General features: G+C 41.6%; 1 protein-coding gene across 4 annotated transcripts in view; it reads left to right on the top strand.

The window, feature by feature from the left end:
• MAP3K20 (mitogen-activated protein kinase kinase kinase 20) overlaps window positions 1-16669 on the top strand; it is a 94229-nt gene that overhangs the window by 44470 nt on the left and 33090 nt on the right. For all 4 annotated transcript variants that reach the window (XM_056348185.1, XM_056348187.1, XM_056348184.1 and 1 more), the window contains 3 exons: window positions 3267-3341; window positions 8301-8407; window positions 14313-14448. In XM_056348185.1, the coding sequence (XP_056204160.1) occupies window positions 3267-3341; window positions 8301-8407; window positions 14313-14448 (318 nt within the window). The remainder of the gene's footprint in view (window positions 1-3266; window positions 3342-8300; window positions 8408-14312; window positions 14449-16669) is intronic.

The raw sequence follows: 16669 nt of genomic DNA, 5'->3' as shown, positions 1-16669 counted from the left end.
CCTGCGTTTAGGACATCTTTTTACTGGCCGGGAGTTGATATATCTGTAAGAGACCTTCAGCTACTTCAACTTAACTCTCCCAGCAGGAGTCACTATAGTACAAGAAACTGCCGCTTAGATGAAAATTTCAAAAATAAAAGAAGAAAAAATAGTTTTAAAAAAAGAGAGAAATTACAGTTTTGCCACCTACGTTCAACACTACATTGAAGATGAGCTTCTCACTGGTATCGGCAAGGCTGTGGCATAGCTGCAAGCCTCCTCATGCAGAGTCTTTCCATTTCAAAAGCACTTCAGTGGTGTAAACACCGTTTGTACAGTGTCCCCAGCCTCGCTTTTCTTCTTCACACAAATTGAGGCTTTCAGTTAGTTGGACATGTGAGCGTATATCTGAACACATAGTCCCTTGATATCAAAGACAGTAACTACATTTAAAAAACATTTAAAGTTGTGACTGTACCACACACAGACAAGCATGGAAATCCTCCACAAAGATGAAACCTCCTCTATCTAGACACAGCAGAAGCTTGGGAAACATTACAATGGCGAGGCAGTGGCTGTACAATACAGGTTCCTATTATTCTACATAAACTGTTTCTCAAAATGCTTCAGAGTTAAACAGAGGAGTTAGGTTTCCTCCTCTTAGTTTAATTTTTTTTTTGTTGGTGTTTTTTATCCCCTCTTTTTTTTTTTTTCTCCCCCCCCTTCTATTTGAGGACTGGATTAATTCTGGTGAGAGATGCTGTGATATACCAATTAGTTGGAAATGCTGCACTAACAGTGTGAAGATTATGAATGTGGTCTTCTACAGTGTTTATCAGAGCAGGAGGCACAAAGAGGCTCCTTCTCCTAGTTTAGGAAAAGCCTCATACAGCATTTTGAAGGACGAACTATAAAGCCTTCCATCAACAGCATTTGTTTCCTGTGCATACCATGTGCAGTTTTATGTAAGGGGTTCAGAGTGGCGTTGGGAATGTTGTAAAGAGGTGTAGTCGTACGCTGAAAGATGTCAGAGGGTACAACACACATTTTCTACAGTTCTCCAGAGCAAGTAACTGTAAAATACAATACAAACAAAATGTGGATATGGCGACTACGTGACTCATGGCTGAGGAAACCTAAGGGGTGACATTTTCAGAGCCAGCTGTTTGTCTGCCAGGTGCCACTAGCCTGTTGCTACCATCTTCTTTGGAAGGGTGCCAGGGAGCTTAGAGGGCAGTAACACTTGCTCACATAGTTTTTATTTCTTCTGGCCATCATTTAGGGAGCATGCCCAGCATAAGCCTTGTAAAAGTCAGCTTGTGCTACTTTTCTTCATAGTTTCTGTGTGCCAAAGCAAGTGCAAGGGTCAGATTCTGCTGTCAGTTCAATCTGTTGGCATCAACGGGGTTGCATGGTTCCAGTTCACAACAGAATTGAATCACTGTTGAGCTAGTCCTTCATTTTTTTGCACTGCAAGTCTCTTGTTAAAATCAGTGTGGGGCTGAGGCTAAAACATAATTGTGTAGGGTGAAAAATCCCCCTTTGCAAAGTCTGAGCCCAACAGATGAAGTGGATTTGAATGATTCTGTATGGGTCTTTTTCAACTCTTAGCATAATTTCACAGTGTTTTGGGTTTTTTTTCTAGTAGATTTCTATACAAGTACATATTTTTTTCCTACGGAATATTAAAACACAAGAGTTCAGCTTATGCTAGGTGTAATCTCATAATCATCTTTATTATAATATGACACTTTTGGAACCTGCTACCTCTGTATGGTATGACAGATAACATTCTGCATAAGTGAGACACACATAAATGGTAATTGCAACTGATTTTCCACCTCCTGGAACAGTGAGGGTTACACACAAGTACTTCAGCAAGACTAGCCAGTGTATTTTTAGGCTAATGAGTCAACCAGAGATCAAGCACCAGTACAATTTGTTTATGCATTGTACAAATTTCTGTGTATTTCTTGCACAGAAAGCTTTGCACCTTAAGGTATTACATTATTTTAATGATCATACTCCTGCAGTGCCCTGGGTTTGTATCTCATGTTTCCAGTTTTCATGGTGTTCAAATGCTTGTGGAGCAGCAGAATTTGTTAACTCTTGCTTTGGCTGCTGTGGCTTGTAAGGCTTTGCAGGTCACGCTGCAGTAATACAATGGTACAGTTTGAGACAACTTGCTCTGCTTTGCTTCTGCAATGACAATAGTTGGACTGATGAAAGGGTCTTCCTGGCAGGTTGATCTGAACAGGACTGTAATACCTGGTTCTCACCTGTTACAGGACAGGGAACCCTTTTTCCAGTCTGACCCCTCTTATATTTGGACTTACTTTCACTGAGTAACTGTTTCTTATCTATGTATGTTTTTTTAATTTAGTATGAAACATGTGAAGTTGGTTAACGGCCTTAGCTGGAGCAGAGGGATCTCCTTATATGTGTAATGTTGTTGGGATGCACATTTAACCAGCCAGAGAGGCTTCAGTGGCTCTGTGTGTATATATGAGAAAGGATTTGCTTTTAGGCTTTCCAGTCTGGAGGCAGAGTCTTTAAACTAAAAGTCTTCTAAGACTGGCTGAGGGAATCTTTTCATGGTTTAAAACTCTCAGCAAAGGAAACCAGACAAGCTTCAAACTGACTCTCTGTAGTCAGTGGTCCTGGCTGTAACCAACAACTCCCTGTCTTCAGTCATCAGGAAATATTTATATGAGTTCACGGTGCTCTCTGAGTGCTTTCTGAGATCTGCATGTCCTCATTAATCCTTCTGACCACAGGCTCATGAAACGTCTCTTGTGTCATGTAGAGCTTCACTTAACTCTTTTTCACTGAGTTAATGTGATCCATATTTCAGCCATTTGTTGTATCAAAAGTGATTATAGTATTGTACAGCTGGATCATCTGTGTGGGAGAAAGGAATTAAGGCAGGCTGTATGTTATACCTGCCTTGATAAGCATCTTAGAATACCATGCAGTAACCTCCACAAACTGCTGTGTTTTAGTATTAAAAGCTGTTTGTCTCATTTTTACTTCCTTGTCTCTGAGCTTTCTTAAGGAGCTGCATTTGTGCATTAGTTCCATTCCTTCCTTACAGGTCTATTAATTAATTGTACATCTCACTAGTGTTAGTAATTATGATTTTTCTTTAATAATAAGTTTTTGTATTGTGTTCAGAAGAAAGAAGAGTGTGTTTTACTACTTTTGATTGCATTGTTCTTATAGGAAATCTGTTAGTAGCGGCTTAAAGGGAAATGCTTCCAATAACTGGTACTTTCTCTCTCCATTAGAGATTAACCATTCCAAGCAGTTGTCCCCAGAGTTTTGCAGAACTGATGCACCAATGCTGGGATGCCGATTCAAAGGTAATTTAATGGGTGTTTGATTTCTATACCACCACCTCCTGCCTTGTTTTGCCAAGTGTGTTAGCATTTCTTTGGAGGACAAGTCTCAGCTAACAGTATCGATGCATGCTGACAAGACACATTTCTTCACAAAGGTAGGTGGGGCTGTCTTTTTAATGGGTTTACATATATATACCTAAATGTCTCTCTTTCCCTTGTAATCAAGAGTGCTACTAACTTACCTGGCTACTAAAGACGATGGCCATAAACAATGTGAGATGGCAACAGTGTAGTCATTTTGGAGCAAGAGAAAAATTGTTCTTTTCTATTTTCTTCCAATAGTCAAAAAGTCTGTAAAATGCGGGTAGAAACGGCAGCAATGCATTCTAAATTAACATTAAACCTTTCCTGATCTTTTCCCTTAGGACTTTGAATGATGAGCTTTATAACAATTCTGTTGTAATAAGAGAAGTACTGTAATATACTCTTTAACCATGAAAACAGAGTAGACATACAAGTTAAAGAGCCAAACTATTGTCAGTATTAATCTGCCCCTACAAGAATAAACTATAAGAGAAATTAAAGAGAGTATTTAGTTGGTAAAAGTTTTTGTATATTATGGGAGTTAACATTCTTTAAATGGACTCTGCTACCATCCTGTTGTACATAAAACTGGCTGGAAAGAGCCTGTGGGCATACTAGCTTTATTACCAAGGATTAGTATCCAGTTCCTTTGCTTATGAAGGTATTTGAGAGAGGGAAGTATAGTATATAGAGGAAAGGAAAGGAAATAATACCTTTAATAACTACTCCCAAGTGTCAGCATCACTAACAAATGCCATAGAATAAGAATTACTGGAACTGCTTTTCTGTAATTGCAGCACATACTAGATGAGCTTGCACTCTGCCTTGATTTAGCTACATATCTAAGTGTCCAGAAGGCTGTTGCTGTTTTTCAAGGAGAGGGAGGGATCTGCATGTTGTAAAAGAAGGATGGTCAGCCGTCAGGCAGAGTTCTGTCTGCCTGAGTAATACACCTGGCTGCGAGCTGGTTCCTGGGAGCAGTGCTCCCAGGGGTGTCTCTGATGTGTGCAAGAGTGAATCTTGTGTTAGATGGGTTTTTCTGACAGTCTCCTCTTTGCTGCTTTTTTCATGCACCTTCTCTTCTGTTAAGCAATTATAAATGCTTTGTTCACATGACTGAAATGGAGTAATCTCTGGTCACAGTTTGGGCATGTGACCGACTTATTCAGTCACATGTTGGGAAAGGATCACTACTTAAAGCTCTCAAAATGCCTTGATAAAAGGCTGTGTGGCCTGCATGAGCCAAAAGATGGAGCACACTCCTCTAAAATACTGCTCTGTGTAACGTTCCCTTTTAGCAAGGATTAGCTTTAGAAAATCAGATAGTCAGTGCATGAACAAGTTACTGAAGGTCAAGCGGGGGTGAGCTTGAGGATGCCAGCTGCTCAAAAGCAATCGCTGAGGTGCACACTTTTAGCCCACAGAAGGCATGAGGTGTCTTTGGGTGGCTTACCCCTGAGAAAATAGGAATGTGCATTTACTGTGGGGATAAGGAATACACTTGGAGAGCTGCTGCAAAGCAGCTGGAGTATCAGACATGGCTCATACTGTAACTTCCTCATAGGAAATGGATAGTTACTAACTTTGCTTTGAATTCTTAAGAATTTCTTCATATATGGAGAAAAATGTCCCTAGTGCATTGCTCCACATGATATTCGTAATGGTAATCTTTATACAGTTTAAACTGTGCTAGTTGAAACAAACAGTCCCTAGTGGGTTCAAAACATTTTACTAAAATGTTAATTACTAATTATTTTAAGTCAGTAATTATTCAAGAACAATCTCTGTTTAACTACGTATCTTATATAATTACTTCCACATGTTAAAATCTCTACCAAACAAGCTGCTTTTGCTTGGGTACTACATAATGGTACAAACAAGGTTGCTCATCACTGAGGCCTTTTGTTACTGGGGATACTTGCTTTTGAAACACAGGTGAGTGGTTCTTTCTCATTTCATCTGTTCCTTCAGTTTATCCCCACTTTAACATCAAAGATGTTTATATATTAGTGAATATTTTAATGGAAATCAGAAACCTGGAAACAGAGAAGCAGCAAGAAAGGAAAGCCATATGGATTAAATATCCTGTTTTTATGCAGACCTGTTTAGTAGGAAATATTGAATGGAACAGCAGCCAGAATTATTGCTGGAGGGGCATATATTTTAAAGATTTTTGTGAGAGACATCACAGATATAAAGGGAAGCAGTTTTCAAAGGCGACTCATGCCTTGGTATTTTAAGAATCTCTTACAAGGACTGACTTGAGATGCCTGACTGTCTAGAGAGTGCTAAGCAGTCATCCACTGAAAATAAGACTTTCTTTTTTTTTTTTTTTTTTTTTTAAAAAAAAAGGCTTCTCAGCTTGGGCTCCCAATTTCATCAATCCTTTCTTGCCAGTTTTAACCAAGGTATCAGTCTGCACTTACAGTGCATTTATTAAATCAGAAATCATCCTTGCCTAGGGTGAAGAAACCAACAAAACCCACATGGCAGTGTAGACTTGTGTCTTCCTGTCAGCTTTGCCTCCCAGGAAACTGGTACTTGTAAATCTGGCAGCTACAAAGGTAGCAGGGTAGCTCGTGGCTGTTCACAGAAATCGCACAGCCAGAGATGTCCAAGCTCTGTCAGCACTGTGTGACTGTGCGTTTGCTGCAGCTCCAGTTGTGCAACTCAACAGCTCCTTTGCCTGCAGCATAGGACCCAAAGAGTGCTGCTCCTCCCAAATCAGTCAGTTGGTGCTTTCACCCACCCTTAGTAAAAGTCCTGTTCTCTGTCACCATTTCCACTCCAGTTACTCCAGGCAGACCTGATAGTAATGTTGACTGTGCTTATGTGGTGTCAGCCCTGCCCTGTACCTCCCAGTATACCCCCGAGAAAGAAGGAGCAAGCAAAACTCCTCAAAAGTGCTTTGTAAAAGAAATCTAAATAAGCCATAAAAAACTGTAATTAATGCAACATGGGGATGTTTGCCCTTCATCTCTTCCTGAAAACAAAATCAGTTTAGTACAGGCATATTACACACCTGCCAGTCTGTTGGACAGTACGTAGCAGAGACAGTACCCTGGTGTATTGGTGGGGAGCCATGATCGTGTCTGGCAACTTCTTCACCATTTGGGAGGCTCTTGAATCCCCTCAGCATTTCACAGCCACTGCTAGGTTGGTTACAAGAGGTGCAGCTGTAGCAGCAAGAAGGGTGCGAGGGCTGCTGAGAAGTTCTCCTGCCCTAAAGCTGCACCAGAGTTGTGCGTCCTGGTTGGTGTCAGGGTGAATATTGTGCTTTGCGCCCCTGGCACGGCACACTCCCTGACTGGGGAGGTTCATGCTCTTCCAGGACATGTTCAGAGGGTCTGCTCAGCTGTGGCAGGTCCAGCAGCACCATGCATGTAGGGGGAGGATTGCTGCCTCCTCCAGCCCCCCTGTAAATGCAGGGGGGACCTGACTGGGTTTCCACACTGGGACTTTTATCAACAAGTGCAAGCAATGTGCAGCTGAATAGGCACCTGCTGCCGTGCTGCTTGTATGCGCCCAGGTTGCCACTCCATGGACGCTGGGCTGGGGGCCAAACTATAAGTACATGGTGGATGCGACAGGCACCGTTGCAAAGAAAATCTGCATAGCTCATCCAACTGCCTGTTGCCTGAAATCACAGAGATGGACCAAAAAGTGACAGACAAAGCCTCCAGTTACAGCCAGATAGTGCAGCATTACAGTATAAGAGAGCTTGTCTCTTTTTTTGTTATGCATTTGACACTTTTTCATGCTGTTTGACATTTAAAAGAAAGAAATTGTCGTTCTTTTATAATGTGGAAATCACTTGGATCTTCCTGGGAGAGACACCTCAGCATTGTTCCTAATTGTTTTTGTGCTCCCGAATTAAAATGCACGTTTTAATTGCAGCATCTGTAATTTTAGCAGAAATGGTATAATTACAGGCACGATAGAGAGAGAATGTGCATCATCCCCTTATTATGTATCTACGTTTTGTTTCAACCTTTTGTCTCAACCTTGTCTGGGGTCTGTCAAACAGACTAACAGAGTCAGTGCTCTTTCAAGAAACATCTAACTGTGGCTTTTTCAGTTATTATCCTACTTCATAGCTTCCTTTTGGGACTAAGGGGAAAGTAGAAAATACAGAAAAGTTTTAACAGCTTTCCGTGACTAGTGAGCGCAGTGGGTGCTGGATGGAGAGCACTGGAACCAAAAGTTCAGTAAATGAGCCCAGGACAGAAGAGAACACTGGCATGAGCTTGGCTGCCAGTCGAGACACCCGGCTCTAGCCTCAGTCTTCCCTCCTTCCCCAGCTGCTGCTGAGGTGGCAAAGTGAGAGGTTTATCTGGAAAGTCTGTCTTCTGCAAGGGGGGAACCGCAGACAGAAACCCATTTTTGTTGGGCAGCTAAGTAACTTATTCACACATTAAAGAGTTTGGGTTACTGCCTGTAAAAGGGCATCTGTCTAATTACCCATTGCTAATGAGTCCAGCCTTCTCCTTCTGGCAAGATTTTCCTTCTTAGCTTGAGGAAAACTTTATTGTTCAGAATTAAGAATCTTGATGGTTATTGATTCTACTAATGTTGTATAATGCTCTTATTGAGTACCAAAAGGTTTTACCGGAAGAGGAGTATGGGAGGAGACGGAGCTAAGGCTTGAGCCCTACTAGCTTATGTGACTCTTCCCACACTGACCTCTTCTTCAGTGGGAAGAACAAAAAAAAACCCCATTTACAAATTTAGTTGTCTTGTAGGATGCTGTGTTCAGAAAACAGCATCCCAATTTCTGTTGCTTGCAGTCTTTCTATTGAAAAAATCCTGCAAATAATTTTACGCAGTAGTAGTTGTATGTGAATGCAAATGCTGTGTTTTGTTTTTGTTTGTTTGTTGTTGTCGTTTTGTCTTCAGAAAAGGCCGTCTTTCAAGCAAATCATTTCAATCCTGGAATCTATGTCAAATGACAGCAGCCTTCCAGACCAGTGTAACTCATTCCTGCATAACAAGGCGGAGTGGAGGTAAGTTTCCTTCCTCCCAAGATGAAATGATGTGGTTTTCCTTTGAAATGGTGTGAGTCCATATTCTTTTCAGAAGGACATCAGACTGATGATGTGTTGGTAGAAAATATCTGCGCTTGAGGTATTTTTAGAATGCAGCTTACCTTGTTGTTTTTCAGGAATGCCCAGAATGTTGTGAAACTTGCATTAGGAGCCAATGCACTTAGCTGTACCCTATACTTATTATTCCACTGGTTTAGGTGTCATGATATTTATGGTTTTATGACTCGCATCTTAAAACCGATTATGTGTTTTCAGTCAGTCATGTGGGGTCAAAACAACTCAGGTATATGTATGTTTGATGCAGTTTTCATAGAAAGTTTATAGGCATATGTTTATATTTAAAAAGAAATTAAAAGGAATGGTATTTTTTTTTCCCAAATCAAGCCTCCATTTGTCTTTGCTTGTATGCATTCTGCCATTTTTTGTGCATACCCGCCTTTGCATTGGCTTTGTGTCCATGCATTCAGCTCACACACACACCCAGGCCAGCCCTGTTTTTGCACAGCGCACCCGCATCAATTGAGTGGATGATTTCACCGATTGCTGAGTGTAATTTTTATTCATAAGTGATTATAAACGGAGATGAGATTTGAGACAATTTGATTGCATAATGCAGTTTCACATGAAAAGTTTTGGCCTTTTTTCTGTATGTGCCAAAACTTCAAAACCCTGTTCCTGATTGGAAAGCTTGCAGCCTCGCAGCACATCTTTCTGTTTGCAAAAGAAAACTGAAAACAGATCTGCAGAGGCAGAAGATCTTTACCAGACGGTCGTGCCTCAGTCTATATTAAGAAGCGTTGGCGCAGCTCCAGGTGAGCTGGGAGCAGAAATAACGGGAAGATTCCCTGCCTGCAGGCAGCGCAGGGATCGAAGAAACCTGGAGCAGGGGCGGCTGGCGGATGGGGAAGAGCGCGGGGAAACGGGGCAGGTTTCAGATCCAGCGTCCCACGCATCCTCCGCAGGCTCCCACGGGAGAGCGAGGCGTGCTGCGCTAACCGGGCGCCTGGAAAAAGTGAGCTGGCGGCGGGACGCCCCCGGTCACGTGGCGGGAGTATAAATAGCGGGTGGGGGCCGGGGCTCCTGCCCTGACTCAGCAGCGCCGGCGGCAGCCCCCGCGGCCTCGGGCACCGGCACCGGCGGCGGCAGCGCGCCACCTCCTGGCGGCAGCGCCCGCCTGCGCCTGCCCGCGCCTGTGCCCGCCTTGTGCCTGCGCCTGCCTGTGCCCGCGCCTGCCTGTGCCCGCCTCTGCCTGTGCCCGCCCGTGCCTGCCTGCGCCTGTGCATGCCCGTGCCTGTGCCCACCTGTGCCCGTGTCCACCAGTGCCTGCCTGCGCCTGTGCCTGCCCATGCCTGTGCCTGTGCCTGCCTGCCCCAGCCCGCCTGCCCCTGCCTGCCCGCCCGCGCCTGCCTACACCTGTGCCTGCCTGCACCTGCACCTGCCGGGGCCAGGCCGGGCCGGGACACACTCCCCACGGGCAGCGCTGCACGGCTCCCCGCGAGCACCCCCTTGCCCCCATGCCCAGCTCTCAGTCGCATCGCGAGGATGTTATCCGTGGTGTTGCTTTTGTGGTGCTGGCAGTGTGCCCGCTTGCCACCCAAATCAGTGTGCTCAGGCTTTGGACAGGTGACAGATATTTAAAGTGTAAAACCGCATCTCTTGGCCGCCGTTAGCTGTGCAGACTCTGCACGTCGTATTGTGGTTTTGGCAGCAGGCAGAGTACAAGGAGGGCTAGAAGAAAAATATCCCCCAGTGAGGTATTTCTGATACACCCCTATATAGTAAAAATACTTGTAAAAACTAAATTCCTTCAGGAAAAACAAATAACTACTTAAATCTTGCCAATATAGCAGAACAAAAGCCGTGCTAGTTAACGTTTGGTAATGTTCAACTTCTGTCTTTCACTGCATGGATTAATTTCTTGGAACATGACGCGGGTAGGCCAAGTGTTTCCTGCAGATTTTATTTTGATGCACTGAAATTGCTCAGATGAGGAATGGCTAACAAGGTGCCAGTAGAAAGCCAAGTAGAAAGAAAAAGGGTTTTGGCACTACCAAGGCACAGAAGAACTTCTTACCATGGAAACTTGTGTTAAAAGTAAATTTGGCTGCTGCTTTTTTTTTCTTTTTTTTTTTTTTTTTTTTTTTAAAGAATAAATGGCTTGGAAACAAGGAAATGTAAGAGAGAAAATAAAATGCATGAGAGGACGTGATTTGCCCAAAAGCAAAGATGATTTCTGAATTAAGTGAAAGTGAACACGCAAGCGCAGAAAGACCCAGAGCTGTGTGGGGTCTTGCTGGGGCGCAGGGGAAGGGCGGCACTCTCCTCTTGCCTGGTTCTGGTAACGGCAGCCTTCCCTGATGCAAAAGCAATACCGGCATGGAGACACTCATGGTTAATGCAATGAACAGAAAGTATGCACAAAATGTGCAGGTTAAAGTGGATTAGAGACTTGTATGCATGAAGTGATCCGAAGGGATAAGCTAAAACGGGCTAAAACCATTTCTAGTACAGTTGCACAGAAGTTTAGTGTGTGCTAACTTCTGCATTGAAAAATCTTTGCTTTTACTCATTGCTTTGTTTTTTTAATATTTTTGAGCTCATAGTGATTTGCAAAGAGATTGTTGAACCAGGAATAGGGAAAGAATGAGATGCGTTACCGAGAAATAGGGAATTTTAATGAAGCCCGGCTGTCAGAGCCCCGGAGAAGAGTGGGCTTGGGAAAAGCGAAGGTTATGCTTGTTCCTTTGAGGGACCTCCAAATTAGTGATCCAGATACTGCACTTTCACAGGGATACTGCACTTACCAAAGCAAATCAAAGCTCAGACAAGCTGGATTACATTTTTTCCCGCTATTAAAAAAGGCAAGGTGAGGTTCTTTTTGTATAGACACATGCAAAAAATGTATCTGTAATGGCAAGTAACCAGAGTCTTCAATGTCACTGGCTGGCTGGCGTGAAAAGTGAGAGTGGGCCGAGTCTATACGTGACCGACAGAGGTGATAAGATAAAGGACACTTTGACCTATCTGTAACGTGGTTGCATTTGCAATGTTTACTGGTCTTGGTGTTTATATTAACAATAATTTTAATCTGCCTGTTCTATCATTTCATTAAAATAATTCAGTATCTTATTTCCTAACTGTTCTACCCTTCACGTTTTTCTTATTTAATCCAAGAGGGCCACTATCTTAATGATGAAGTTGCACAGGTCTGCCTTATGTTTAAGTTCATGTTCTGTGATCTTTTTGGAGTTCTTTCTCAGGTCTTTTTTATTACAGTAGGAAAAAATTACTGTTGAAGTAATGATGTTCCAATTCAGTGAGAGATCACATTTGTCTGCATTTAGTCAGATGTACTAACTGCATTCCTTCTTCCATCCTCTCCCCACGAATGCCTATTCTAATGATTAAAATAGTCTATTAGTGATACTTACATTAGTGTATCTGTAGCAATTCAAGTCATATAAACAAATGCCAGTCATTGTTTTTAATCTGTAACTGTTTATGGTTTCTAATAATACAGTAAACATTCCTCACTGTCACAGAATGAGATTATTCTAGAAAAGCCAGTAAGCTCAGATTGCAGAACAGAAGCAAACAAATCCACATGCCCTACCACGTATAATGTTTCAAGCTGCTTCATTTATGAAGTAAGACTCATTAACTGGGCAATGTACGTTAGCTTTCTCTTTAATTACACTGTTTTATTATACAGTGGAATTATTTTTCAGAATGCAACCATTTTCACAGACTGACCTTTTATTATAAGAGAAGTTTCTATCTGATGAAGAGAGGTAATTACAGCACAAAATAGACTTTTGATATACAGAAAGCTATCGTTACCAGGATGTTCCCAGTGCAGAATGTTATTTAAAAGATAACTTAATTTACATATTTTAAAAATTATGGAGTTGCATACAAGCAGCAGTGATGTTGAGAGACAAACTAAGAAAAGCAGCGCTTGCAACTATGCTCAAATTGCTCTGTAGTTCCCACTGTAGATTGCATAGCATATGTTGCACCCAACAGAAGGGGTTTACGGTAGAGAAATGAGTGTTTGGAGAGGAGTCACTTTCTGCCCTTCTGTCCAGTGGTTTTTAGTGTTGATCCTTTATTATCTCTTTAGGATGTGTGACCACTTTCTACCCAGCACAGATTTCACCCTTCACCTTTGCATGCCTAAATAAGAGAGAGAATTTTGCTTCAAATCTGAAGCATAATAATTGTGAGGGGCATTTGTTCTGACCACCACATTGAACAGCTCACTCAGCAGGATTTAAGTGTGATAAGTGCCCTTGCCCCAGGTAGCTGATTTTTGCAGCAGAATTAAGCGTGGTGGTAGAGTTTGCTAGTTATTCCAGCTCTGAATCCTTTCACTGTACTTGGTAAGCGTTGCGCTCTGACAGGGATGCCTTGTTAAAGTACAAAATCTGTAAGATTTGACACACTTGAAATATTTACTTAAATAGGCTATTTGGGTATGCGTTTTCCCACACTGAGAGCCTGAACTCCTTTAGCTTGATACTGGAGAAGAACTTAATCATTCCATGCTATGAGAAATTTACAGGGAGACACAATTTTCTTCTCTTTTTCTCTCCTCCTTCCCCCCCCAATAGAAATGACAACTAACTTTGTTAGTCCTTTTAATTATTTAAAAAAAAAAACCCACATTAAAAAGCAGATTTTGTTTGCAGTGTGTTTACAAAGGGAAAATGTGAAAGTCTGAGCAGATTTGGCATTGCAGAGTCCCAGTAGCTGTCTTCAGAGCTCTCTTTAGGATCTCGGGCTCCTTAGGAGCTCGCTCTCTCTAGGAGGAAAAAGAAATGCTGTGACTCCCACAGTGTGAACAGGAAACAGTTGAAGTAATAGTCAAAACACAGGTGCCAGGCAGTGCACAGTCTCCCAGTCAGTCACAGAAATGGTCTGTTAAATGGAAATACAACCTCTGATACAAATTGGAGGTTTTTCTTTGGTGATCTTACAAGCAGAAAAACATGGCTGAATTTAGTGACAGAATTATTTTTCTGTGCCTTCTAATATATGCCCTGCATTTGTAGTGCAAAACTGATTAAACTCTTTTCCAAGAGCAGTTCAGTTCATGTGTTTGAAAGATGCTGTCCATCAGAAAGCATGTCAGAGCACTTTGTGAAGGGATGAGGTACATGCAGTGCAACCCAACAAAGACAGTGTCCAAAGCTTCTTAGAGTACTGCCTTCACTTCTGCCTTTCTCATTTTTCACACCTTTGCAGGTATGGTGAGAGGCAGAAGAAGGTAAACCAAAGCCTTTTGTTCCTAACTTGAAAAGCTTGTATTTTTAACCATTTTCAGGGCTGGGTCATATCATGGTTTATGTTCTTTCTCTTCTATTTTCACCCAGAGAAACAGGAAGTAAGTGGGAAAAACACCCCAGTGCTGCTTCTGTGTATCTTAAGTCCAAGTAATATTTATAGCAAAGTTATAAACCCAGGCAAATGGGCTTCTTAGACTGCCCATATTGTGTTGCTAATAATAGTCCCATTACCAGTTCTTAATGCAGTTTCTTTATGGTTAAGATTATGTTTCATGATGTTGAGGGAAAAGACGACATTTTAGTTTTTAAACTGTTGTTATATAAAATGTTGTATGGCATTTTACTGTTTTAAATGTTATTCTTCTTCAACTGAAGGTATTACAGTTATTCTCAAGTATAAACATTGCCAGTTTTTCTTAAAGCTCTGAAAGGCTTTGCATTTGGTAATTAAATGAACTGCTTGAGTTGGTGTTGCACTTCTCAGCCTTTCACATTTAATGAACATTGAAGTGGGAATTATGAACAATTTATATGTGTCAGGAAAAGACAAGACGTAACAAATTGTCTCCATGCAGATGTGAAATTGAGGCAACCTTAGAGAGACTAAAGAAACTGGAGCGCGATCTGAGCTTCAAAGAGCAGGAGCTAAAGGAACGGGAGCGACGTTTGAGGATGTGGGAGCAGAAGCTGACTGAACAATCCAATACTCCCGTAAGTAGACAATAATTCAACCTATCATCTTATTTCAGAAAGTATTTGGAGCTTTGTCTATGTAAATCTAAAGACACACCAAGGAAATAGTGCCCCTGTTTTTTTGTAGTTGTTCCTTTGGCCCGATTAAAGTCTGTTTTATTACATCACTGCAAATAACTATACTATTTTTTAAAGTTTCATCATAATACATTAGGTATCATATACTGCTGACAGTTCGTATTGTGCCATGGGCGCTTAAGCAGTTTCGCATTGATTTATTTGCAGTTCTCAGCTTTAAAAGTTTATTGCATTAAATAAATTCATTTTTCAACTAGAAAGCTGTTGACTTGAATGGATGTAGGATTCAGTCTTAAATGTAAGAATCGTTTGTTTCTTGCAGAAGGCGGCTTGGGAAACCTATGTAATTTGAGTTTTTTTTTATTGTTCTGTTCTTTCTCTTTGAGAAGAAGCAAATTTCTATTCTGTGGAAAAGGGGGTCAAAATCTGAAGTATTAATTTAGGGCTTTGTTCATAATTTTAGTTAACATACTTGTACTGGCCAGTTACCAGCTGTTAGGATTGCCACATTTCTATTAATAAATTGAACAAAACCCCTTTGTTGGATTACCTTGAATTTCTTAATGAAATTGTGATGTTCTTGACTACTGATTGGCAGAGGGAGGACCACAGGGTTAATGCATGGCTAGACATACTACAACAGAATTGTTTTTAAGAAAAATACTGCATTACCTACTTGGTTTTGAAGCACTCACCAAAACAAATACCAAATTAAGGTTGCAGTAGCATATATTGCTATATTATGCAGTATTCTCACGCACAATTTTATCCTACTTGTAACCTTGATTCCAACCAGACCCATTTACATAAAACTTGTTTTTAAGGCAGAGATTATTGCTGGTGTTTGAATGAAGTTGCATTCATGTTCCAGCTGTGAACATGCAGTAATGAAATCATGAAGAATGAATGTTTTCCTATGTGCAGATATTGTATGTTCTCAGTAGATATCTATATGCCTGCTTTAACGCTTGCAAACTTCCAGTAACTGAGCTGTGGGTCATCATCTATCCTGAGCACAGCATGAGACACAGCCTTAATGAGCAAATCTTTTCACGAGGAAGGCCCTAGGGGTTTTTATGCTGTACTTGCTTATGACTTATACTTTTCACTTAGAGCTGGTATTGCTGAAAGAGTAAAGCATTGTGCTGAGGCCTATTGTGCTGAGCATGAACTATCTTTCTGCGTAACATTAACCCAACTCTCCTATTGCATTTAAATGCAATTTCTTCTAATAGAGAAATATAGATTTGTTTTTTTTCCATAGATCTTTAGTGAACTGTTACATGGAACAACTTTAAAAAAAAAAGCCCTTCTGTTGGAAAAAAAATTTGAAATACTAGCAAAATTTGGCTCATTCAAGCAGGATTGGTTGTAAATCATTTGCAAAATATCCCTGGGTATTCTGTTTGCAGGCTGTAATCCTTGGAATCAAGTTTCTACCTCCCTACCTCCCTCGGTTCAGGGTATGTCTTCAGCAGTATCAAACTGGAGGATTGCAACAGGGAGGTGCACTGCTCGATTTTTAAGCTATCTTGGCTGTAAAAGCAGTAGTAAAGATATTGCAACCAGAGCTAATAACACAGCTTAGGGTGCCCACTAGGCTTATATCTCGTTCTTAACCAACACTAGGCCTTGTTGTGCCTTAGCTGGTACTGTCATCCCCGCTCTGCTCTCTGTGGTCACTTAGTTTTGCTCTGCAGTGAAGACCAGAGGCCAGCAGATACTGCTAAAGCGGTGTGCAGGAGGAGAAACTCCAACCAAGTGAAAGGAGAACAGGGAAGCTGTCTCTTCCACTTGATTCTCCAGTGTTTCAGGGTTGGTAGAAGCTTCGTCCTGCCATCCTGCACAGTAGGTAGCTATTAGTGGCAGGCTGTTCCTACTCCAAAGAATAAGGTATAGCTTTACATACATCAGCATGAGAGAAGGATGAGGCCAATCTTTAGAAACACTTCTGTGAAAGTAGTTTTCTCCCTGCTCTTGTTTTGACCCCATTTCTGCTGTGTCTTACACAACAGACACCGTTGAGTCTGATCTCTGCAAATTCCCTTTGTGCAGATCTCCAAGAGCCTCTTGCACAAGGGAATCAGGAGCCTTTTGGAGGAGTAAAATTTATCCACAGCTGCAGTGAAATGGGAGACTTCTTTTGAAAGACCTGACTTTA

This window comes from Falco biarmicus, chromosome 8 (assembly GCF_023638135.1).
Source record: "Falco biarmicus isolate bFalBia1 chromosome 8, bFalBia1.pri, whole genome shotgun sequence".
Classification (NCBI taxonomy): Eukaryota; Metazoa; Chordata; class Aves; order Falconiformes; family Falconidae; genus Falco; species Falco biarmicus.
Note: the sequence above shows the minus strand (reverse complement) of the source record. Positions and strands in the feature narration are given on the sequence as shown.